The following is a 26,858-nucleotide window of genomic DNA, read 5'->3' as shown; positions in this document are numbered from 1 at the left end:
CTGCTAGTAATTGACACCTTGGTTATCATCAATACTATAGTGCTTGAACACAGATTTTACCAATTAAAATTGCACTGGGTAAAAGTATTAAACGATTGTATTTCTTTTTATAGGTGTTGATTTCTATTCATAGAAAAATTGCTATCGTTAATTTTAATAATTATCGAACTATACATATTTAGACATTCACTGCAGTATTAACTTAGTTATTTTTAAGATTAATTAAATGGAACAGGATAATAATTCGAGTATTCAATAAACATTGTAGTTTTATGCAATGTTTATTTTTGCGCACAGTGCAATTTTCATTTAAAATAACTTCTCATTCATTTGTTTTTCATTTTTTCATTTCAATTACATTTATATATTTGTTTAACATAGAGGAGAATTTTAAAATTATTTTGCTTTTCATATGATTTATACAAAATCTGGATTTTACAAAATTAAATGAACAAGTATGTACTATAAATAATGGAGCTGAGCTCGGGATAGAAATTGCGAGAAAAACAGGAAACAATGAAATCCTTTTTAGAATTCCTCCTGCAACTACTTTTTCGCTTGAAATCCTTGAAAATGGATGGTAAATTTACCGAAATTGTGCATCGTCATTTAGCTTTCCAAGCTAGAAACTAATTTAGCCGATCGATCAATAAGAACAGCGCAATTGTAGGAGGGAAAAGTATCTCTGAAAGTAGAACGCGAAACTTTGTATCTTGGAAAAGTTGCATCTTCTTGAATTCGCGAACTTTCCGTAGGTCTTCTTACCGGATTTTAGGAAGCACTAACTTGCTTCTCTCGTAATTCTGTGAAAAGTCGTCTCATATTTCTGTCCTTTAACATGTTGACTGTCGTCAAGACCCCTATTGATTCGTCTTATCAATTTAACTTTACAAATCTAGAAAAACAAAAAATTGCACTACCCATTTTCAATTCAAGGGTAAATCCATTTATTGAAATTTGCTTATAATTCCTTTCTTACATATTTATTACCTATATTCTTGAGACGATTAAACTTTCTGTAAATTAGAACGCGGTATTTAAAGCACAGAAGTGCGGGATAAAATTTAAAACTCATTTTCAGCTTGAATCACGTAAAATTTTCAATTTTACCAAGCTTCGACGTCATTAATCGAAAAGTCTCAAAGGCAGGAAAATTTGCTTCATCAAAATTTTAATGAGTTTCTAAGTACATAACCATGTTGAAGTAAAAAAATAGTACCAACTTCTTGATTGCAATAAATACTAAATTGAAATGTATGAAATTCATTACTATATCCTTCATTTAATTATTGTTGAGGCGTGAATCTCCCTTTGTCCTGCAAAATGTTTTACACGTGTATAGTCAGTGTCAGCATAATCATCCCCGAAATAATAATAATGTTTAATGGCAACGCGAGGAAAGAGAATCGGTTAACGAGAAATTTTCATAACTTGAAATTTGGTTTGAATGAATACAGAGTATTACACGACCGAGTATCGGCAGTGTCTGAGCCCAAAGGGGCAGCTCTACTTGAAGGCCGACAGCGAGGGTAAGCCTGACCTAGCCTTTAATCATCACTTCCGCAGGAGCCTTGTTTCATCATGCCATATGTGTCACATACACACACCAACACCAACACTTTCATGTCATACTATATTATATGCTACAATCTTAACCCGATCCGAGTGCCCCTTTCACGTTACTGTACTCTAGAAGCTGCCACTGCTTGCTTGCTTGCTTTATTCGCGTCCAAAGATTTTTCGACCACGAGTTTCCAGGGAAACTCGTTCAACGCGTAGAACGAAAGATTTTTACTGATTGTGAGAGCACTTTGATGTTTTGCCGAGTTTAAACTGAAAGAAATGACCCACTGGCGAGATTTGACTCGAACAGTTCCCTTTTCTTATCGTTCATCCAGTGTTTTATATATATCGTTGGTTTAAAAAAATGGTTCACAATTTTGGGGACAAATGGTATTGATAAAATAGAAGAAAGAAAATCTTGGTCAAGAGGGGTTGAATAATTTATTTATTTAATTTATTATTTGTACATGTGCTTCTGCAGACAATTGTTAGTTAGCATACAAAATAAGGAAATGCTCCAGATGCACAAAGTAAATGATTAAAAATTAAATAATTGAAAAATGGAAGAATTAAGACTAAAAACGTATTGTTTAAATTGAAATGAAATTTTTAGAGAACAGTGAATTGAATAGAATGGCTCAATTTCTTCTAATTTCCTGACTTAAATTTTTTCCATTTTTTATGACGATTTTTTATGAGAATACAGGATGAGTATTAAATAGTTAGATCAAAGCTGGAAATTTTCAAAAGGGTTTGTAATTCTCTGGAACGAGTTCAGAAATAAAAGGGCATGTAAAAAATCTTTTGTAAATTTCAGAGTTTACAAAATTCTTCTTTCTCCTTTTTTAGAATTGTTTATTTTCTTTCTTCTATTGTGCGAGTACTATATATCCTCAAAGTTCTGGACCTTTTATAAAATACCCTGTATAGAACAGCAAACAAGGAAATGTGGATCAGTATTTTTCTATGTGCGAAGCTTCGTGCCTTAGGAAAAAATTTGTGAAACAAAAAATATATTCTGAATCATATGACTTTAGAACACAAAATAATAATCGAATCTATCGAAAATTTATAATTTATCGTACTATTATCCTTGGGAAAATATTTCAGTATATTTTGAAAATTATTTTTGATACGACTATTTTTTAAGAAAATAAGTGTCTCATTGCTTATTGTGTACACTTGCAATTGAACTGCTAAAATAGAGATCCACCAGAACGTACACACATTGGATGAATTCCAAATCGTTCTAAGAACGAAGCTTTGTACCCACCATCTTCCATCTTTTCCATTTATTTGTTACAAGATACTTGTATTCAATGGTCAATTTATGTTACCATGCACACCATTTATCAGTGTTATAGACTCTATTCATATTGCTGTACCTTTCATCTGAAACGAAGTAGGTACATATATCAATGTTAATTAGCCGGTAACCAAAGTAACTGAAAATGAAACACGGCTACACTATAAATTGTTCGATGTATCCATCAGAAAGAGCATCAGTTCCTCCATCATCCATGAAGATTCAAAGAGGGTCTCTCAAAGACAACCCAAAAACCATGATAACTAAACCAGCCCCATTTCAACCCCCTTGATAGCAAGATCAGAATAGCTTTTCTCTCTTCAATGATATTAGGTTGAAAACACGTCGACGAGGTTAACATTCAATTGTCCATTAAAGGCAGGGTCTGACGGAAGATCGGTGACCCGCGCTAACTCGATTCTTTTCGATACAATGACACAAACACAGGTCTGTCTTCCTCTACGAATAACGGCGACGACGATAAGAGGCTCATCTTATCGTCGATGACGGCAGATGCTGTACACTACCGACATTGGCCCGTCGATAACGATCCCTGTCCTATTTGTCTGTGTTCTTTCGATAGGGCTGACGTCTCCGAGCTGCAATTTCCCTTTCGAGGACCTGACCGACGCCGAGGATTCGCTAGTGAGCGATACGGAGGAGAATATCGGTACTCGTATGCCTGCCACATCCGCATATTAACGAGTATCGGGGGTAGACACGAGAGAGAAAAAAAATATCCCTTCTTTTTTTTTTTCTTTCAATTCCTTTCGAAAATCGTTAGCCGTCTTTCCGGATAACATAGAATGGCATTTAGTACACGTCATACGGTAGCAAAAGGTTTTACGACACGTTTTATTGACAGTTCCATCGACACGTATTTTCGTTTGCCTTCTAACTATCGGTTCGATCGATCGAACGAACGTGGTTGTTCCAGACGGCAATGATACCGGCGATGTCGTTCTACCCCCGTGTCGTTCAACTGTGTCAGCTTCAGAACAACACGTACTGTCTGCGTAGACACTCCACTTGACCTACGTGCGGTAGTTTGTTCCTGTAACTTCGTTATGCGGCCTCGCCTAGTGACAGATACACGTTGTGTCGTCGAGTTGCCTAATATTTCGAGAATAATACAGAGAGACCCATTTGTCTTTTCGTTACTTTTCTTTTTCTTTTTTTTCTTTTTTTTTTGTTCTTGTTTCTTTGGTGTACTTTGGTATTGTACCCCTTCGTCGACGTGTCTCGTTTATTTGTAGCATACGAATGAATCGAGTGTTGCTTCATCGTTTTAGGGGTTCGATGATTGAAGGGTTCGTTACGAGGTGATTTTATTGTTTGGCTTCCTGGATGTATTTTTAATGATTTGTGGTGAAATATATATTAGGAACGATGGTTCATTTAGAAAGTATAAATATTGAGGTAGTTCATTTATCTTTAAATCAGATTCTCAAATTGTGATTAACAAACCCTTCAATGTTTTTTCTTGTTTGGTCTGATTTCGTTCGAAAGTTGCCCGATTGTTGGGCTTGTTTGTGTCGTCATTGTTCGTAGCGGTAGACTAGCCTGTCTCTATGTGTCTGCCTATCTGTATGCCTTTGTGTTTGTCTTATCATTTCTTATCTGTGGCGGATTGTCGTACCTTACATCATCAGTATCCCTGATAAGTGTTTAAAAATATCTGGTATATGCGAATAGTGATCGTATAATTTTTATACACAGATACAAAGTGATTGCTATTGTATGTTTATTACTATTCCATTTTTAAATTGCCCTGTAATAAATTATGGCTATGGTCACAGTGTATATCACCTTTATCGGAACCTTGTATTAACTAACACGATAATTAACATTTTTTAATTATTCATTACCGTTATCGCTAAATGTATGGAATAAAAAATACATAAATATCGGTGCTTTGTAAACGATAAAAGAAATAATTTCATAATGGACTGCAATTAAATCATAATTGTTTTAGTACAAGTTAAAATGGAACAAAGAACAATTGTTCTTGATTTCGTCGTGAAAGCACGTTTAAAGTGATTTCATGTAAAATTGCCTTGAAAACAGCTTTCGTTTGCAATAAAACTTTATTGTGTGCTGAAATAATTCTCTTAAAAATTATAGACTCTTCTGAAGCAATATTAGTACGACGTCGAGTCAATTCAGAGCGGTCGTTTCCTTAATTCACTATTTGTATGTCATGAAAAGGATCCAAAGTGGTCGTAAAACTTCACTTTTAGCTGTTGCACTTGATAAATTTATTACCTTACACGGTGTTATTTAATCAATTTAAGAGATACTGAACTAATTTGCACTACTTCTTGAAAAAATATTTAGAGAATATTAATGAAGCTAGTTACGCCAATGAAGATTCCCAATGCAAACTTATCGTGTGATTTTTAATTATCACAGAATTATAACGAAGCACTGTTTTGTTATCAACACTGTGCATGTCTTAAGCCTTGCACAATATTTTTATACTATTTACTGTTAACTGTTATATGAGTTTGACAGTTCTTCGACCCTTTTTATAAGAAATTAAGCTCTGTATTTTCATTTTCATCTTATCATATGTCTTTTCTTTTCACCACTTGCTACAAGAAAATTCATACCTAGCACGATCTATTTTTCTTACACGTTTCTCATATTTTATGCAATACGTATTTTATAGTACATGTGTATGATAATTTTGACCCAAATTCATGCATTTTGGGGTCTATAGGGTGCGAACACTTGGAATTCGGTCTTTCTTACGCAACATGGACACCATTGCTTTTTGTTTCGCTCTTAGAAATATAATTTTCATCAAAGTAAAATATTTATATCATCTATATTTTAATAAATAATATATTCATCTTTTTTTATGTATCAAATAATTAAATAATTAGTCAAACAGAAATCCAATTACCTCCTTTCTGCATGAAATTTCAGAAATTATTTAAACTGAATATAAAATTACTGAATGAAAATCAATCGTGGCTGCTCAAACATATTCACTCTGCATCTAATTCTCTTTATGAAACTTCTTACCTTTGAATTTTCAGCTAGAGTGGTAATTAGAAATTCTGTTTGGACACTACCGTAGATAAAACGATGCTAATATTTAATATTCACATCAAAGATATTTTATGCATTTCCGCAATTTCCGCTTTCTGGCCCTTGACAAACGCATCCCCTTTTGTTCGTATATTCTCCATGTGCGTTCGTTTTTATCACCCGACCCGCAGCTTCCTGGTCCATTTATGCAAGCCCTAAATTATTGTTTCAGTGTTTCTATATTCAATTAGCACGCGATCATTTGCGAATATTCTGTGCGTCAATGCGTTCTTTCTTCACTTGAATGTTTCATATGAATGTACCACACACTTTGTTCGCATCACACATACTCAGCCGGTCCAGTCGATCTAATTGATCTAACATTAATAAACAAATATTTCCTCGAATCTCTCTAAATTAATACTTTCAGTGCAACAGGTAATATTAAATAATCTTCATGGATCTTTGAGCTGTTTGAAATTTTATACCAACCATACCATTTATGGAGCACTGAATGTATTAATAAAAAAAGAGGTAAAATTTATCGCTGGAAGCATAAAATTCGCTGGAAAGTAACGTCGTCACGAACGGCAGAGGTTAAAAAGTTTGTTGGGAATATTAAGGATTTGAAAGTTAATGGGGAATTTCAGAGATCGTTCTGAAAGTTTCGTGGAATGTAACGATCGACTGCGAACTTCCGAAGCAATCACCGACTGGCTCGCTTGTAGTTTGCTGAATGCATAGGCTGTTTTAAACCTGTATCTGATGGCATTCTTGGTCGTGCAGGTCGTGTTGGATGCCCGCACTTCATGGCGCCGGAAGTGATCCAGCGCAAACAGTACGGGAAGCCTGGTGACGTCTGGTCAGCCGGAGTGTTGCTACACGTCCTACTAACTGGTACACTTCCGTTCGTCGGCTCTCGAGATAGACTACGAGATGCAATTTGCAGAGGAAGAGTGCAGGTAGACGTTCGCGTGACATCGTATTTTTTATTTAACAAATTAACTGTCAAATTGATTATACACACCTTGTGATTCTACTCTGACGCAGCACTGTGTAATAGGGTTTCTTTTCTCTATATCGTTATTTTCCCTAGAGAAGCCTACTGTACAGTATTGGCCAAAGTAGCCTTCCCAGTACTAAGTAATAGGCTCCCTTTTCCCTATATCATCATTTTCCCTAAACAAGCCTACCTTGCCCGGTACTGTACAAATCTAAGTTAATGCTGTCAGGTTTTGCTGTCGAATTCATTTAAAAAATCCAGAACGAATAAATGTCACAGAATTAATAGGTTCAACTCGAGCACAACTCACTAATGAGGTACACTAATCTCTAGCAAATCAGAGCTAATTATTACAAACCCGACAAAAGATCTCTATCTTTTAATGAGACGCATGAAAAGATAACGATGTTCTAATATACTTAACTTGTTTGTACACTTTAACGATAAGGTAATTATAAAAAAAGGATTTGTGACATTTGCAGATGGAAACACCGCCTTGGGACTCAATCAGTGAACCAGCGAAGGATCTCATACAAAGGATGCTTACTACAGACGTGAATCACAGGATTACCATTCAAGAAGTCCTTAACCATAAATGGCTTAGAGTAAGTTCTACCTCGTTGAACTTAGTTTAAAGTTAGGTTCGAAGTTCGTTCCCTGAAGTTCATCTACGAATTTAGGTTGAACTTGTAATATAAATAGAAGTACATTAGACAAAATTGTAATTTTCAAGTTTCATTTCTTAAGAAATGAAATTTCTTAAATTTCTCGTTTAGTTCGAAAAAACGAACGTTAGGTTCGCTATACCACATGTTCGAGCGTTCGCGTTAGCAACTTCTCTTTAGCGGATGCTACGGGCGTATCTGCTTCTTTTTATATCGTATCAGGTTTTCGATAAATGGCCTCGTTTTCTGTTATTATATCGGATGAATGTGCGTGCGCATGTGCACGGCATATGGTGTAATAAAGTGAGAATACACCTATATGGTAGGACAGTTAGCCAGTGACCTAAGGTAGCGGAGCTTGGAATCACCCCATATATCGATGCAATACACGTGCAACTGGGCTATCGATCGTTATAGCAGGGGCAAAGTTCCACCGGTTAATGAAAATAACTGTGACGATGTATATTATTCTTTGTGCTAGTTACAGCTTTTTTTGAATGTGTCTGCACATTCGTTACACCCCATAGAACTTCGCGGAAGTATAAATAATGGTCCTCCCTTTTTCATTTGGTGAAAATTGATGTAGTTTCTGGTAGTTCAACATTTTTGACATAATTTTCTGGCAAGTTAAGGAAACATTGGCAACGTTAAGGAAAATTAATTATATTTGTGTAATATTATTTTTTCATTGACAATTTGTCAGGGGTGAATCATAGGATTTTATTCGATAGTCTGTAAGGGTAGAATTGAAGGGGACTGATCCCTGAACAGATTTTATTGCATTTATAGGATCGGGATAAGGGCGTGGCCCGAATACATTTAGCCGAAACTATAGAAGAACTTAAGAAATTCAATGCAAGACGAAAACTGAAGGAATCTGTAAAAGTGTCTGTTTCGTCGACAAAATGGCACGCACCTTATTCGGAAGTTAATGGCGATAGCTTTTTCGAGATTGGAGACGATGAAGTCACAATTACAGGTATTATTTTATTTTAGTAACAAGATTTAAAAAATCAAATTCCAACACTCTAGACAAAATTCCAATTAAGTTTTTGCCTTTATAAAGCATTATAATTAATTTTGAAAATAATTATTAGATGTTAATGATTAGTAAAATTCATCATTTTTAATTTTAATATTCTTTTACTTATTGTAATGTGCAAATTTATTTTATTTTAGTAATTGTACTTATTAATTAGATCGTGGTTAATACAGTAATATAAATTAAAAAGTGAACATGTATTATTTATTAGTAATGTATCATGATATTTGAAGCTAAAATTGTTTCTTAGGTGCTGTAGCTGAAATTTTAGACTCTCTGGATGATATTGAAGTACTTCAAGAAAGTGGAAGACTGACGCGTGTAGAGATATTGAATGCGGTGGATGATTATCGTCTTCGAGCAGTTTTAGAGGTATGAATATTTTGAAATGCAATGGAAACTTGTTCAAGTACTATTTTCAGAGTCTTAGCAAAATATTTAGAAGCATTTTTGATCATATAAAACAGTACTTCAAATGCAGTTCCCAATTTAATATATAGCAATTAAATCTTAATTCTTTGCACATTTCCATTCATTTATAAGAGGAATTTGGTATTACCTAATTTCTTTATTCCAATATAATTAGGCTTAATTTCAAATTACCATTTCCTAATGGAAATTACTTTTCGAACAGACGGTACATGCCGGAAATGTAACAATCAGTAGATAATTCAGTAGATTAATTTTTAATTTCTACCTTAATTTAGACCGATACATTAACATTGTACAATTTCGTTTCCCTATTCGATTTTTATTAATATTTTCAACTATTTATTTATTATCTGATCTTACCGACACTAGTTACAGTATTTACCGTACCCGGTAAATACACCGATAAAGACATTAGTTACCGACACGATTCCATCCGTGGCGCTACTGTCGGTTTCTCTGCTCTTCAAGGCCTTGTTTTTCCCCATGCTCGCCTCGCACACTGTTTCTTATCACACTTGTATCCCGAGGGAAGAGGTACGCGCCCTCATTTTAGCCGGGAAAAGGGCGCAAGCGCTCGACCCCCGTTTATCAATATGGCTGACGAGCTAGTCTGGTAAACAAAATGCTATACAGAATCGTGAATTGTAAAATCGCGACTTTAGACATGTAGATGTGTACCTCTTCTGTGTGCGTGTGTCACGTGGGCTCGAATAACCCACGTGTTTCAGATATGACGGGTGCGTCTTAAACGAAGATGCGCCTTTGTCAGTTAATGTTCATCGGTGAGGCCGAGCTGGCCTGCGATCTCCTTGAAATAGCAGGCCTTTTGGTGAGTAAATTTCTTTTCGTATATAAATACGAGCTAGTTAGCCTTCCGTTGGTTTAGTCCCTTTCTTATGTCGGTAACGTAAACAATGGCTTCGTGCCACGCAATATATGTTCGTTGTCCTATGACGTGATGGGACATCTAAAGGTACTAAGGTGAACTAACGTGTTTCGCCGGGAATACGATTACTACGTATGTAAGTAGTAGGCATAGTGATGAGACGTGAAATAAGTGTTATTTTATCAAGAATTAAGAGAATTATCCTGAATTTCTCAGGTATTTTACATTTAAAATATTTATAGACATTAAATTCATGAAGGAATATAATTACAGCGTATGCTAAGTAATCTAACCTGCAATAAACATAAATTTTAGAAATTAGTTTTGTGACTGGAGCATGGGTAGGAGATAAATGTACAATATTTCATTTTCATATAATTTATATAAGTTAGAATTGCGTTTATATAAATTATATAAGTTTAGAATTACGATAAAAGAATTATATTCAGATTTGTAAATAGTTTATTAATGTTATCGAAAATATTATTTTGGGAACTGAATTCCAAGAAGGCGTATTTTATAACTACAAACAGAAGGTTAGGTTTGCTGTTTACAATTGTTATTTTTATTCAGCTTTATGACAGAATTTCGACTCGTGTTCCAACACCATGTCGAGCACCACAAACGGATGCGGTTCAACGAGCACGGGAAGTTGAAGAACTTTTGAGAGAGATTGAACATTCAGCAATAAGAAACATCGACAGGGCGGATCTTCGGGAGCTCCATGAACTTCTGGTCCAGCCGCATATGAGGGTGAGTTTTTAAATTGTTTTTTGGTATTATCGATTGATTGAGCCGCCATATGTAAGGTTAAATTAAAAAGAAATAAGAAACTATTTTAATAATTGGAACGTCGATTTTTAACAGCAAAAAGTAGATAGATAATAATTTCATGAGACAAAGTGAAATAATGTTAAATGCAGCATTATATAATGCAAGTATTGGATCCAGAAGTTGAGGCGTTATTTATAAATCCATAAGTTGTGGAATATTTCAAAAATTTGAATATATCTACCAAATTGTTAATTTTTGAGACATTGTACCTTGAAAAGAATATATGAAAATGACCTTGAAATCTTTAAAACGCCTCCACTTGGAAACCGACACATGCATCAAGTAATGCTCCATTGAACTCTGTTCAACCCTTCTTCACATTGAGGGTCGCAGCGGCTTCGAAAATCTTTAAAACGTGCTTCAATACTTACACGTTTAAAAATCTACACGATCCTTCAATATCATATCAAATTATGAAACAGAGCAAAAAGGATTCTTTTTCGCTTACCAATTTTATAAAATATAAAATAACACTTAATTTAAATAATGACCTTAAAAAATCATTTATCAAAATACGGGGGAATTATGTTTAATGGAATTTTTTTTATTTTTTACCATGGAAAAGCCATAAGTTATAATTTGTCTAGGACATCTTGTATATATATATATTTATATCCCAGGGAATTTTATATACAGTAAACATAGTAAATCGTCCAATATCGTATGGACCAGTAGTGAACGAAAAGCACAGAGATTTTCCCTCAAAAATTTCAACACGTTTTCTCTGTGTACGACTTTCACAGAAGCGATGTTATCTACGAGGCATGCCGATCGAAATCACATCACTTCTTTCTTTTCGTCGTGGCATTCGTCGTGGTTGGTGGTCGTATATTTACCGCGGGTGTTTGACATTGCTTGCGATATACTGTAAATAGGGCGCAGAAATGTAGGTCGATCGTTAAAATTCTCATTTAAAAATCCCGTAGCTGTAGCGAGAGGAACACATAAAGGGGGGAAAAGTTGGTTCGAAAGAGCGGGACAAATACCGGAGAAAGAAGAAAGAGAAGGTGAAGATAAACTGGAGGAAGGATGTTACCGTGGAAAGAATCACTTCTGATAGCCGAACTGATCTATGCATTTTGGTAACTGACTTACTAATTATCATATGCATTCGCGATGGTAGGACGTTCATTATTTTTATGTCTGTGTCTATCTGTTGAAATTACGGTGTCCGATTCTGAATCGGTTTAACGTTGATTAAACGTGTAATCAGCCTACGGCTTTACCAGAAATTCGGTATTCCACTCTGTATTCGGGAAATCGATACGATGGCCCACTTTAATTATTGTAAGGATCATATATTATTCCCTGGGTGAAAATAAGGGGATGTCGGTATTTTTCCTGCGGTAACATTCTAGGTTTTTTGGTATTGTTTTGATAGCAATGAATATGTAGATTTAGTGCTTCTCGATGTTTATTTTCTTCTCTTCTCTTTTGATTACATGAATTTTAATTTAATTTGGATCATCTGATAGCAGTCTAGATGATTACAATATATTTCAGCAAATATTTTGAATTTTAAATAAATGAAAATGGCATCTAGAATATTATTATTTTCACTATCCCATCGTTAGAAACATTATTTTCATTCTTTCATTAAAATGAATAATTCTCGTCATAAAACAAACTATTTTTTAAATTCTTTCATCAACAACGTTGCTCCAGTTTTATAATTATAACATCAAGAAATAAATTATTTTCGAGTTTGCAACACATAATTTCGTAACTAAAATGAAAAACATTTTCTTTCATGAAAATGAAATTTCTTGTAAGTTTTTGAGATAGACGCATGTTAATTAAATTACCCTTGTCAGATTATGATTATAATTAGTGTTTCAAATTCTCGTGTCGTCTTGAAGTAGTTTGCACGTAGAATGTTTAATTTCCTTCAGAATCTAGCATCTATGTAGATCGATCACCGTAAGGAATTCATGTAATCAAGAATGTTCCTCAACTTTCCTCTTGCATAAAGTCACTGTCTAAGAAAAACGAGTTACCTTCTTCTTACAAGAGGAAAATCAAAATTAATATGATTGTAACATTTCGAGTCTGATTGTGATTCCCTTTTAAACTTTATTAATTAAAAATTTTATTTATCTTCTTATCTAGTAATGATGTTGTCCTTTGACAATATTGTTTCAATAAATTTCACATTGATAAAGTTTAAAAAGGAGCCAAAATTAGGGTGAAAACGTTTCAACAATATTTATTTTAGTTTTTGCTCTGCTCAAAGAGGTCACCCCATCCTTCTTAGATAGGAGAATTCATGTTAGAAAGCACGATGGATCCTTGCCAGGGCCGTATTAGTGCTCCTCGTTAGAGTTTGAAAGCGTACAGACTGCAACTGCAGTTGCAGCAACCAAATGCAACTATCGTTCAACCATTCAAGGGTCACGATACGAGTTTAAGCACGGTTTTGTGGCTGAAAAAGCGAATGTAGGTTCATAAACTGACGATGGTCAAAAAAACAATCAAATTAGGTAGAAATTCGTTTCTCGCGTGTCTCTGGTAGAATCTACCGTTTTCTTAAACCTTCTTCTACAAAGAACGTATATATATACGTATATATAAATTTTCAATACATTTTTCTTTTGAAACGAATATATAATTATATGATTTTTCTTAAAAATCTCTTCACTTTTAGTTGAAAATGTTTCAATCTCATTGTCATATTGATTTCACGTTACGCATGCAAAATCTGGCACTCAAACCAGGCCACTCGTATAATTCTTATTTATAGAGACAGGATAAAATATCGTGGATAGAACTTGTTTAATTTCCTGTCACTTTATAACGTTTTTGACATAGCTGGTTCTAAAACGAATTTGATGACCTATGATATGTGACAATACCAGCCGATTCATCAATTTCACCTTAATTTCCAAAGCCGCTTAGTTCCATATTGTACACTGATCTCTGATCAATTTCCGAAATCATTATGAATAGAAAAAAATTTCTTAAATCCACGGAATGAATTGTAGAATTCAGAAAGGTGAACAGGTGAAAGCATTGTTTTGTTGAAGAGTAAGTTTCTTATATTATAGGGTAAGCAAGTCTATCGGTCTGTTAAACAAGTACTAAAACGCTTAATCGATTAAATAGCAAAGTTAATTACGTAAATCGCCAGAAATTCTCTTGAACTCCATTTAATTAACGGTTCCGGTTGTTTCATTTAACACGCGTTTAATTATCGTTAGAGCGTATACGCGTTCAGGGATCAGAGCACACGAACAACACGGTTGCTTAATATCGCATCATCGAATGGTTCGCCAGCAGCTAGGCAACAGTTTGCTAACTTGCCGCTTCTGAAAGCGATACTTTAAAGAAAATGTTTGTCAACAGTTCTCTAACTGTTGCGTCAGACGTGTTCTGAATGTTCAATAGTGTTTGCAATCGATCAGTTACATTCGCGGCTATTGAATCGACAGATCGCGAATTGCTATCGTGGAATTTGTTAGACAGAAAAGTTCACCCTTTGTAAGTGAAGTTTGTCTAAGTTTAGGAGATCGATACAGTAAAACACCTTTATAGATATTTATTTCATCAAATTTTAACTCATCTTTTGACATGAAATTCAATTAACGAAGTTAATGAAAATGCGATCCAACGTTGAAATGTCAAACGAATCCAATATTAATGCAAATGTGTTCTCTAATTTTCACGTTAATGAAACTTATGACAGTAAAACTAGCAATTTACTGTTATTTACTTGAAAATACCCTTTTAAGAAAGTAGAAATAGTCGGGTGTTTCGGTCATTCGGATAATCGTATTCTTAGCACGCAGTCTTCTTCAGGAATACACAAGTTGCTGACACCACGAATAGGGTAGATAATTCGCAATTCTGACGTGTACTCTTCTTGCATTTTAATCCGTTTTAACCAGAATCAAAACGAGGAAACGTGGTTTTATTATTGCAACGACTCCTCAGTTTTTTTGCTCGGGTAAATGTGTACAGCTGTGCTGATGGAATATTCACGATCTCAGAATAATTTTCAACGTCGAAGGAAATAATATTCGTTAATGTTGGATTCGATTTTACGCCGTAGCAGAGTTGATTTATCCTTTGAAATAAGAGCTATTAAAGGAATCGAGTGATCAATGAATTAGAGTATGATTTAGAGCATGTACGATAGAATTAATTGCTCAATGGTAGGCAGGTAGGTGGAACGTGTTATTTTGATAAATTTTAGAGCAATTTAATAAAATTATTTCGGTTAATATTTATTAGAATATTATGTATTTTTAATGAAGCGTTGGATGATATTATATTAACTGAAATTAAAATAATAATGTAATTTCGTATACTATGCTCTAATAACTTTTTCCTTTAAATTATGGATTCGTGTCTCCGAGGTCTTTAAATTAACATTACTTCCATTTCTCATATTCTACGATACGATACATTAACATCCGCAGTTGTTCTTTCCTTTCCTTACCATAAAACATGCAATTATTCTTAAAAGTCACTTGGTCACGTTCACCCTGCGATCATTGCCCTCAATCACACAGTCTGATCGTTCGCTCCTAAACACTCTTCGTTCACACCTCAGCTCCTTCAGCTTCCCTATATTCTATAGTCACGTTTATAGAAATGTTAACATCGTTTATTATCTCCTTTCGAACATAGTAATTAATATTTGTATACCTCCTACTCTTCTCAGCTCAGTTTCTCAACATAAGTAGAAAACATCCACCGGTACCCACTACACGTTACCTTCTTTTATATAATATTGCTATAAGCAATAAGACCACTGCCACTAGGGCAAACTGTCGGGCAGCACCGGTGCGGAGCAATCGAGAGCAGCTGGTGTTGGCGGTACTGCGAAAACGTCGCGTCGCTTCGACGGGGGTGTTGTTCGTCGTGCCGCGCTTTGGCTGCGGGAGGTAAAGAGGGATGGATAGCAGCAGCTAGGGGTAGCAGTGGGGGTGGTCGCGTAGAGGGAGTAGGAGAGCCGGCCAGGGGTGATGTTGGGCGTTTGGGAAAGCTAGTATGTCGCAGAACGTAGATCGCGAGCGACGCGTTCCGTTACCCCTTTAATCCACGGTCTCGTTGACGTTTGCGCGTCCCTTGGGGTCGATCGCGTTGCCGGAACACGTGGAGGTGATTATCGTTTGGTGATTGTTTCGTGACTAACCGGAGACACCTTATGCCTCGGCTCGTGAAACGGCATTCAAAAGGCTGCTGGAATAAAGAACCACTGATCTCTGGCTACGTTCTATCGCACCGTCTGTAAACAGCCGGTAGTCCAGTTCAGCTCGTCACGACCTCTCGCGAGGGTGGCACACTTCTGCGTAGCTGAACACTGTGTCACCCCTCCGTGAAACGGGACCGTGTGTTCGTTCAATTATCGCGGCGTTGGTGTACGGTGGTTCGGTATGCTAGTGCGTTCAACTCGCGGGACATGGATCTTGGAAGGATACCCCAGTGACCCTATCTGAAAAAAAAACACCCATCCACGTTCTATCCCTCCATTCACCAGTTTTCCGACACCGCTTCGAACGTGCTTCATGGACGGTCAGATTATGATTGATGGCGGTAGATGTTTCCACGCGATTCACTCTGTTTCTCTGTTAACATCTTCATCCCTCCGAACAAATTTGTCTTTATCTTTTTCGTAACTACTCTTGGAGATCATTGGATGAGATACACTTGTTTACGACCTTGTTACCTTGTTCTTTATGTCACGATTAAATGTTTATTTTTACGTTTATGGGAGCTTTTTGTAAATGGTACTTTTGAAGAGTTCTTCGTAAGTTGGAAATAGGAATTCAACGAATCGAAGGTTTTTTGAATTCTGGAAAATGTAGGTGGTGTGGAAGAATCTTGTGTGGTATTCAAGGGCGTTGATCTCGGCCAGTCACCGCGTGCAAAAAAGCGTCGAATGTCTTCGTCATGAATAGATACACGCTTCTTGTGCAAGCTTAACCCGATGGTCACAAAGAAGCATAAAAGAGTAATGTTACTTCGCAATATCCTCGAGTGCCGTTTACAGTATACCGTGTAGCAAATATTGGCTGGTCCGGATGAAAACAGAAACGGCTGATTAGACAGGGGACACATTAATGGATAGGGTAGTATTTTAGGAACGTGATCGTTCTCAAAAGACCTTGACTTACTAGGGTTTCTGACCAATCTTTTAGTCGCTTACATTCATTTTTGTAATTTTCTCAGGATATTTGATAGACATTTTAATGATTAATTATGGATTAATTATACATCTAGGTCATTTAGGATTAGTTACAAAGGACATGTTACTTAGTATGTTGATTATGGTAATTTTCGAAATTTGCAAGGACATGATTGCAAATTGGTAGAACTTTGTAAATAATTAATTCATTATTTTAATACTTTTGGGAAAATGGTTTATTTTGAAAAAATGCTGATCTCCCACGTTCCCACCCTTCCTCATAAACATTTCTAGAGAGAATGACAGTAAACGTTTACGCGGGAAAAATTCAGAATCATTATTTTTTTCCCCTCATCACTTTTAATGCTAATATCGTCAAAATTAATATTTTGAAAATTCCTGCCTCCTCTATATTGCCATTTTCCGTAGGAAAAACTAGGGTATCATCATCCCTCTATATTAACACATATTTCTATTTGTTTCACGAAACATTAAACTCCATCAAATTTTCGTGTCTCACGCCGTGGTATTTCATTAACAGAAGTGGAATAGCGTAGGCAGTTGAAACGAGATTGGTTTTTCTCGTCGATATACGAACGAATTCTATCGATATTCCGTTAGCACTCGTTGAACGCTAATAAATTTAATCTTGATAGACTGAAAGTCGATAATTTTGCGGTTTCCTCGAGGAACTTAACCACGTTCTGCTATCGCCTTCGTAGATTCGTTTGATTGCTACCATATTTCATGCCAGACCCTATCCTCGTCATAATCAGTTCATCTTACCACCTAGAAGTGGTTCTTTTTTATCATCTGATCTTTGCCTCCGAAGTTAGGTCCGTGAACGACTCATACCTCGTATCGTACAGATATCTGACTCAGCTGTTAAGAAGTTGGCCTCGTGAAAAGCCGGATACGGAAGCCGAAACGTCAGATATATCGAACGATTTCTTACACAATCGTCTTGTATCTCGAAATGCCTCTACCAATGTCTTAGCTTTCATCGGATCGGATATCGCTGCAATCAATAATCCTTCGGAGGATTCGTTGAACAGTGAGAGAGAATGCTCCAGGGATTTGTGTGTTTCTCCTTGAATCGCGCCGATTTAAACACCCACGCTTCACTCTTTTTAAATTAACGAAGAAAATTGAACAATATATCTGCGATTTTTTATAATTTATTTGTATATGACACTAAATCATATTTAACATAGTTTTATACCGTTATAAAAAGAAAAATTGTTGATTAAATAAGTCTAGATTCAACAAGTGTCGTGGGGAAGAATAGTATGTATGTATTATGAAAACCAGTTGCTGAGTATATCTAGCTACATACCTTTTCTCTATCAATTTTATGTTTCGCTACGGCTTTCTGTTGATGTGTTATTCGGTAGTTTCTCGGTATCTTCCACCTGGGAATCGAGTTGATTGAACGGACTAACCGCAAAGGTAGCAAAATTCAATTGAATACCGTTTTGATGGAAGTATTGATACTCTCGACTCAATTTTAAGTTTAGATTCACATCAGTTTTTGTTATATTTCGAAAGGGGTTTTGGCTAGAATTGTTATTATTCATGAAATATTAAACTAAAAATAAAAATGCGTCCAAAGAAATTTTATGTATGTTCTTGACCTAAATATTTTCTCAAGCGGAATAACCATCTTGTTGCTTGTATCAGGTTCTGCACAACACCCTATATGTATATATATATATATTTAAGTAAAGATGTGTTTTGAAGCCTATACTTTATTAGGGTAATGTCAGGAATCGATCCTTTATTAATTTGGCACCGGTTACGCAGAAGTTCGCTGCTCCACAAATTCTGAGTTATCGTGTTAACCCCAATTACAATTTTGGCAAAACACACACGCGTAAATTTCATCGATTCTCATTTATACGTGACCCCCTAATTCCTGCGGTTGATTCAATAAATTTCACTATACTGCAATCGTATATCCGATAGTAGCTGATTTTTTACTTGTTGCAAAATTAATGTATAGTCGATGGCGATTTGGCACGTTACAATGTAGGTTCAGTGCTGGTTACTCGAAGCTTTCGGCTCGTAATTCAATGAGAATGAACTTTTTTTACTATTTCTATGGCATTGCTCTATACAGAACTGTTCCTTTCAAGCTCATTTCGCGTAACAGTTCAATGCGTTCGTGTGGGAGTTTAGCTGAAAAAACTCTTCGTTGATGTTCCTTACATTCAATTTGTGTAGTTGAATACACTATTCTTACTGATTTTCAAATTGAAGTGGAAGTTTCTAATTGAGAGGCTGTTAATTGAAAATTTTGTAACAATTATTAGAACCTCTAAACTCCATAATAAAATGAATCATGGGAGTTTGAATACCTATTGGCAGTTTCCTATTTTTTGAAAATTTCTGCAACAATGTTCTGAAGTATTATTTTTTAAATAGTAAATATTTCAAATTGCTTTTACAACACTCTGTCAATGTAACAAATCAATTATCCCTTTCTACCGTCGCTTCTCGAGTGGTAGTACGTAAATTCACCTGACGAGTAGTAGTCAGCAAATACAACAAATAATTTGCATCAAACCAGTACAAACATTCCGTACCTAGCTATGAAGATCTGCTTTGTTGAATCTTTGCGCGACGAGAGCATGTTGATTTTGTAAAAAAGAAAAAGAAAAAGAAGAGGAAAAAAAGAGGGGATTGTAAGGCAGCCAAGTCTGTACAGTCGTAGGAGACCTGCGCGTTAGCGCATTGATTGAATTTTGTACAGGCAAGCTGAAGGGGCGGGCGGGGGTGCATGGAAAGACAGAGGGTTGGGGTGGAAGAGGGTGGTTAGATTTTTGAGAGTGGGGGGAGGATCGAGCGGGATTTGGAGCGACGGGTCGTCGGGTTGTCGGTTCGGCGAAGTTGTCGGAGGGTGAGGCGAACGGTACGACTCGTCTTACAGAATCTACCTTCTCTCTTTTAAACTGCTAGCCAAACTTAACTGCCTGATTCTATTCCATACGTTCCTTACAATTTTCTTATTTTTCTATTTTTTTTTTTTTTTTCTCTCCTCGTTTGATCTTTTCGTTTCGTATCCTCGACGCTTGCTATCTTAACGCTGCCAACAGAGGCAAAAAGTTTGGCTCAATGAGTGAAACTTCGTGATGCGATCCGTGAACTTTGACATTTAGGAAAGTCATCATCCCCGATATGGACCGAGCTTGATTTCGTGAAACAAAGGAAGCTGTGAGGGTCGTTCAATGAGGATAGAAACAAAGACGGGTAGTTTTAAATGGCATGTAACAATTGAAGGATTTTTAAAATAATAATTGTGCAATTGTTTCTTTCTTCGAAAGGATTTTCGTTTTCGAATATTCCCTTCTTTTTTAGAAACATTGTTTTTATTCTACAGTTGATTTATATGTATAACAGAGTCATCAATGTAAATGATAATATTATATTTCTGTTCTAATTATTTCATTCAGTCTGGAATGTAATCCTGCAAACGACTAGTAGTTAATTCCTCCATTTTAATGAAATTCGTAAAAGTGCAACCGTGAAAGATTTCCTTTTTCTTTAAAATGTAAGTAAAGTGAATAGCAGCAAGAACCAGACTGCCAGAGAGTAGAATGGATTTAAAGAAAAGAGGCGGGTGTTTTTTTTATTATTCACTGTCTGCCTCGAAATTACTAGCAGCGTGGAAGGAAATAAGAAACGACGCCGTTAGATAGGGTTTTATCATTTCGCGAAACATTACATAGTACATAAGATACTTAGGTAGAAATGTTTTTTCGTGCCAGCCAAATCGTGGTCGACGAGACTTGAAAATTGTCCTGACAGAATCTGAGACCATTATTTTTTCTCCCCTTATAAATGGTTTAACTCAAAAATACGAAATTAAATATTTCAGAGAATCGCTTCAAATTCAATTTGGAATATGGTAAAATTTATAAGCAATGAAAAACATGGGAATATAATTGGAGATTTGAAAATTAATTATTATTGAAAATTATAGCTGTATCTGTTTTATGTTAATATATTTTAATAATTGGTAATTTGCATAGTCATAACCGAGGGGCATAATGTAAACTGATTAGAGTTATTGATTATTTTCAAATTTATGCTTTCATAATGGATCATTTATGACGATAATTATATTATATTAATTAATTTTTTTAGTGCACTACTATGTTTAATCAAATAATTGTTTATTACAATCGCGGACTGTTAGATATTCCCAGAATTATACATTATTAATTAACGATACCGAGAATCCAAAGAACCAAGGATCTTTTACGATTGTTCCCAGTTGAAACGCGCATATTTCAACGCGTGTTCGCGCGTTTCCTTACAATTTCTCGGCCACAGTGGCCTGCAAAAATCAATTAGCAGTCGGGTCTGGCAGTAAACAAGAAGAATGAGACTGCTTAGCCAGGAAATTGCGGTTCTGAATGCATAATGAGGCCGGTATTTCTCTGCGCTTAAGCTGCTGTTTCGACCGAATTTTTAAGAGGACTCGATACACCAACATTTTTCTCTACCTCTCTAAATCAGTGGATGTATCTATGATCTTATTTTATGAATGTACGTGTTTCGACCATGTAACGTGATGTGGAAAATTACTTTACTTTTTTTTTTGATGTAATTGATTTGGCAAATGGGCGGTTCAATTGTGTGTCTTCTAATTGCCTAATAAACAGCATTGGATATTATTCAAGTTGATAGGCTGACCCATATGGTCCTTCTAGAGGTAGGATCAGTGTCGGTTTGGAAATGATAGATAATCCTTACCCAATTACAATTTAGTGGTATCTAATAAGAAATTATTGCTTATTTAAAGTCAGTATGGCGGCCAATATGCTAACTCGAAGGGTATCAAATACTTTAGTACGAATAGCCTTCTATCGATTGATTTGTATAGAATATAGTTTCTTCAGCTGATCATAGATTCGTTGGGGAATTTAAGATTCCTTCGGATCACGTGATCAGTGCCCTCGGGGAATTCGGTGATATTAGTAGTTCTTGTGTTTCCTACGGGCAAGCATTCATACTATGCACGTTTTGTCATCGAGCCTCTTTGTTTGCGTTCAAGCATGAAAACGCGCTCATTCCGTGTTCATCTCGCTCCCCTAACTTTCCCAGCGTGATACTGTTTTTGATTTAGCACACTTGCAGCCGGTATACATGCACGTTCTTCCCTTGTCGTCATTCCTCGCGCCGCTGACAATACCGAATGAGGATTTTTCCTTTCATCGGTTTTGCATTGTCTTCGGAGGAAGACTCTCTTCTTCCTATTGAGACTCATCATTACCAATATTCCTGGAATAATTGAAAATTGGATATAAAATTTACATTTTTTTTTCAATCAGCTAATAAATTATTAGAGACAGGAACAGGTATCTTTATTAGCAATGGCATTTGATCAATTATTTTAGCTGTTATCATAATTTTGAATTTATAATGAATTAAGTGCTAAATATGAATTTTTATGTGATTTCTTGTACAGATCAGATTATTTTAAAAAAGCTTTTATTTTTTTACCCTATTGATATTATTTATCAACAGAAAAAATTCATTTTATTTTATTTTGCTTATAAGAGCTTGTGTCAATACTCTGGATAAGATAGGAAGCATGTTTTCAATGGATTAGCTTGAATACAGATATAGGACAATTGTACTACACACGGACGGACGATTTTACACGAGTAACATATTTTAATGGTACAGTAAGCTTTCCCATTTGCCCGTCAATAATAGGATCAGTTAGCGACCTCGTCTGGGTCAAGTTTGGATTAAAATTATTTTTGAACCAGTGCCAGATATTTTTCTAACGTAGATAGCTTTATCATGTCGGATATCGGGCACTCATTCAAGATATTAAGTGTTTCATATAAATTGAATAATAAATTAATTAATCTTTAATGAAACTAAAAGATTTAATTTGTACACCCAATATATCTTTTCCAAACAAAAAGAAAAGGAAAGAAAGCTTTTCAAGTTTTTGCTCTATAACGACAACGTAATATCTCGTCCCTGTATTTCTATAATTATTTCGCATTTCCATGGTTATCTTGGCGCAGTCAGGCGTTCGTCTTCTCAGAAAGACGAAGATGAAAAGGAAAAGCGAATGCTTTTGAAATAGTGCCAATCCTCTCAGGAACATGCGGATCGAAGTTACACCCCCGGCTGACTCCTTGCGAGAGGGTGGCGAGACTGCTTGTAGAATAAGAGTTTAAGGGAATGGAAATGCAGAAGTATATGCGGACGCATGGAAAGAGGGTTAAGAAAAATGTACGACGATGGGAAGTTTGAGTCTTAGGTTAAAGACGATGGCTTCCAGACGAGAACGCTTAGTGCATGTTGGCGGTTTTATGGCGTATTGCCCGAAATTCAGCGTCGACGTCGGCCAACTGGAAAGCTTACGCAAACAGAAAATACCTCGGTTGTCGGGAGATCAGAAAACGTTTCGGAATATATATTAGATACATCTGTAACCACGGTGCCAGACCTCTGGGCGTCTTTTCATTTACGTTTGCCACGTTTTTTCATTTCTTTGTTCTAGTTCGTAGACCGCTTGTTTTCCATGGAAATGGGAGTGAAATTGTCTTTTAGGTCGTTATCGTTCCATTGGGAGAAGGATGTAATATTCTTACCTAATGTTTTGGAAAAATTTTTGATTGTCAGTATAGAGTTTGTCACAGAGAAAACTATGAAATCATAGACAGTTTAAGCTAAAACTTTATTTTAGTCATTTTTTAAATTGCTCGCAGCATGAAATATTTATAGGCAATAAATTGACCTGAATACATTTTCGCTATACACGTGATTAATTTCGTTTCTCCCTTTGATGTTCTATTTTCCTATCAAAAATTGATCGACATCGTCGTCATACCCTGGAAATCATGTCCTTTCGAAAACGATTTCAGTCTACCGATGGAGCTCCTTCAAGCGATTCGTAGCGTACCTGATTTGCTTCCAAAAAGAACAGAAGGTCGGGTAGAGTAGTGCTCCTTTGAAATTTTTAAATTTCTAGAAGAGCACTGGTACATAGTACGTCCTATGAGCATCAGCAGAGAAGACATCTTCTGCTGCAGTATGCTATTTTATATTCATTGCCACGCACAGCTTCCCCTCTTTACGTCGATCCCTCTTTTCCTTCGGTAAGAACTTCAATTGCAAAGACTGTAGTCTTGCACGTTTTTACCATGACGAAATTCTGTTGGGTTTCTCTAATCCACCTTTAAAAACGTACCACGTCTCTGTTTATGCAAAGCTTGTTGATGTAGTATCAAACGGGGGATGAAAATTATGCAATCATTTTTTAAATTGAGGGGGAGGATATTATTGAAATTTTAGGAGTATGAATGCAAGATCATCTTCGTTTATGCTTCCCTGCCACTAGACTGGTGCTAGGTTTTCTTCATGGCTAACCTTCGAAGGGAATTAAAAGTTGCCATGCCATTACTTTATTAACTTATGATGTTCGGAATTGAGACGGATAGCAGAAATGATGAAACCTCTAACGGATACTTGGCAGCTTCGATACTTGGCCAAACTTTTCCCTTTTAATCTGGAGTTAACCTTTCAGAGGATTATACTGACAAAACCTCTATTCATCGAGGCGAGGATAACAAAAGTCCTAACAAAATCCTAAACCCAATACACAGAATCTCCAGTGGTCAAAGTTTAGTTTAACGAACTTACTGTTAAATGAGAATCAGTGTAACAGTGTTTAGTCTCATGATGTAAGTGATAGTGTATGCGAAGAAGAGATGATCGGCATCGTATGACAATGTAGCGAGACGAACGGTCAGAAGGCGATACAAAGGGTGATCAATGAAAGAGGAAAGGCACGGTTCTTGATGCGATGTGAAGTTCGTCATGAACCACCCTGCGACCAGGGATCCGCTTGGCTCCAGGTCGCCGGGATGCTGCTACCACTCGTGGAACCCGCAGGTCTATCCACCGTGCAGGGTGTGTCAGAGGCCGGTACTAACGCTGCAGCAGTGCACCGTGCGACACCCCCCGCCCTTTGCGCGTCCATCTTTTCCTGAACAAAAGGAGCAACAAGATGAACGACCGAGATACCAGCGGTCAGCAGAGACGCCATCGCCACGCAGGCACGTGGACATTATCGATAGACGACCGCCCACCAATCCATATTACCACACGCATCCACCGCCCAGTTCGTCATCCGGACATCATCTTAGCAAGTCGGTTAGCGCGGCTAGATTAGGTTCACCGGGTGGTTCTCTCGGTCAACGTTCACCGGGTACCCGCGTACCGAAACCGCCCGGATTAGAGACACCTCATAGGTGGATCGGAGAGGAAACGAAGAAGTCGTTACCTTCCCACGTGTACAAGTATTACCTTGCTCACACCAAGGAATACCGTCGTCAGAATGTCAAGGTAATTTAGTATGATGAGAATTGTCTTTTACGACGTTCGGTTATTGGATTTTCAGGTTAAGTTTCGGGGAGTTTCGTTTCTTGCCAACCCTTCGGGGAAGTTTTAATTGATTCCAGTTCGATTGTGTTCAAGGGTATGGAGGAAAGTAGTTGGTTTTCTGGGTTGAATCGGGAAAATGGTGGAGAATTTCTGTCCAAAATTTCACTGATTTTTATTATTTAATTAATGGTCTTTAATATAAATTTAAAATTCTGAAATTTTTTCTTTTCATCATAATATGGAATAGTTTATTTAAAAAATTGTTCCACTTGCAAGTGATTAATACTTCTACTAATCGTTCATACTTGAGTACATAAATATACTTGTTAAAACGTTACAGAATGGTCGTTATGAAAGATGTTAGTCTAAATTAATATATCTTAACCGAGCTAGAGTTACTGCATAATATTTACATGCCCTTATTACTCACAATTAAAAGTGTGCAGGAACCATGCTACCGTATACCCATTATATATGGTTGCATTTAATAAACATATTTCACAATGGCTTATTGTGGAGGGTCGAAGGACCGTGGTGTAAACCACACCAGCAGACACCTATGAATCATTAATGAAAATAAAACTGTGCAAACCTTCTGGAAGGCAACAGAGATACATAGAAACAAGACAAACTATTTTAGGAAAGAATTTCGGCATTCGCTCTATGAATATGCATTTTATAAAATACATTTGAAAATTATACATAGGATTTGTAACAATTTTTCTATTTCTCTATTTTATTTTTTATTATTTTTTTTTTGTAAATATCTTCTAAATTGAGAGTAAATTCATAAAATAAGTTATGACAAAGACATAGGAAATTTATTCGTAAGAATATTTAATCGCAATGTGCAAGAAGGTCTCATTCTCTGTTAACAAATAAAATACAGAAGAACAGTATACACGAACGCCATTGTTTCGTTGTACAATAGGGATCGTGATCACTATGCTCGCTTTAACACAACAAAAAGCACAACCAGCCCTCGTACCGTTCTGGACCATTCGTCCTACGAGATGATGGGAACCAGAGGAACCATAAAACATGCGTCTCACCAATCGTTGACTTGCACCACTGAACAATGCAGTTTACGATTGACCGATCTCTTTTTTATCGTACCATTATCCGTCGTCTAGTTAGTGAAGTGTGCCCTTTCGTCATCATTAAAAAAGCATTGAATTCACCTAAAAGTAGTGTTGGAATTTTCAATAAAAAACATTAATCATTGTTTTAGATATAATATAAGAAGACGATGAACGTTTCCCTTATTGCGAAATTTTCTAATTTTTCATCATTACTTCATTTTCTAATTTTAGCCAACTATTTCACTTTTCTATTGTACTGTATTTTATTTAGTAAAAAATTGTTAATTTTTATTTGCTTCTAATGTGATAATTCTAAAAGATTGATAGATTAATAGATACATAACCAGTTTTCAACAGATGAATATTGACGAGCATGTATGTATACTTCGATTCGATTAATTAAATCGTTTGCTGAGGGAAGCTACAAAAACACAATTTGCATCGTATCTTTAAAGATGAGAGCT

At 36.0% G+C, this 26,858-nt stretch overlaps 1 protein-coding gene across 9 annotated transcripts in view; it reads left to right on the top strand.

Moving 5' to 3' along the window:
• Window positions 1–26,858, top strand: part of LOC114881587 (peripheral plasma membrane protein CASK) — a 140,871-nt gene that overhangs the window by 18,694 nt on the left and 95,319 nt on the right. For 8 of the 9 annotated variants that reach the window (XM_046286577.1, XM_029198487.2, XM_046286576.1 and 5 more), the window contains 6 exons: window positions 1,458–1,529; window positions 6,692–6,867; window positions 7,391–7,513; window positions 8,363–8,552; window positions 8,866–8,987; window positions 10,507–10,686. In XM_046286577.1, the coding sequence (XP_046142533.1) occupies window positions 1,458–1,529; window positions 6,692–6,867; window positions 7,391–7,513; window positions 8,363–8,552; window positions 8,866–8,987; window positions 10,507–10,686 (863 nt within the window). The remainder of the gene's footprint in view (window positions 1–1,457; window positions 1,530–6,691; window positions 6,868–7,390; window positions 7,514–8,362; window positions 8,553–8,865; window positions 8,988–10,506; window positions 10,687–26,858) is intronic. The other variant, XM_029198493.2, reaches the window with a different exon arrangement.

This window comes from Osmia bicornis, chromosome 7, assembly GCF_907164935.1.
Source record: "Osmia bicornis bicornis chromosome 7, iOsmBic2.1, whole genome shotgun sequence".
NCBI classification, from domain to species: domain Eukaryota; kingdom Metazoa; phylum Arthropoda; class Insecta; order Hymenoptera; family Megachilidae; genus Osmia; species Osmia bicornis.
The sequence above is the reverse complement of the archived record's forward strand: the minus strand, read 5'-3'. Positions and strand labels throughout refer to the sequence as shown.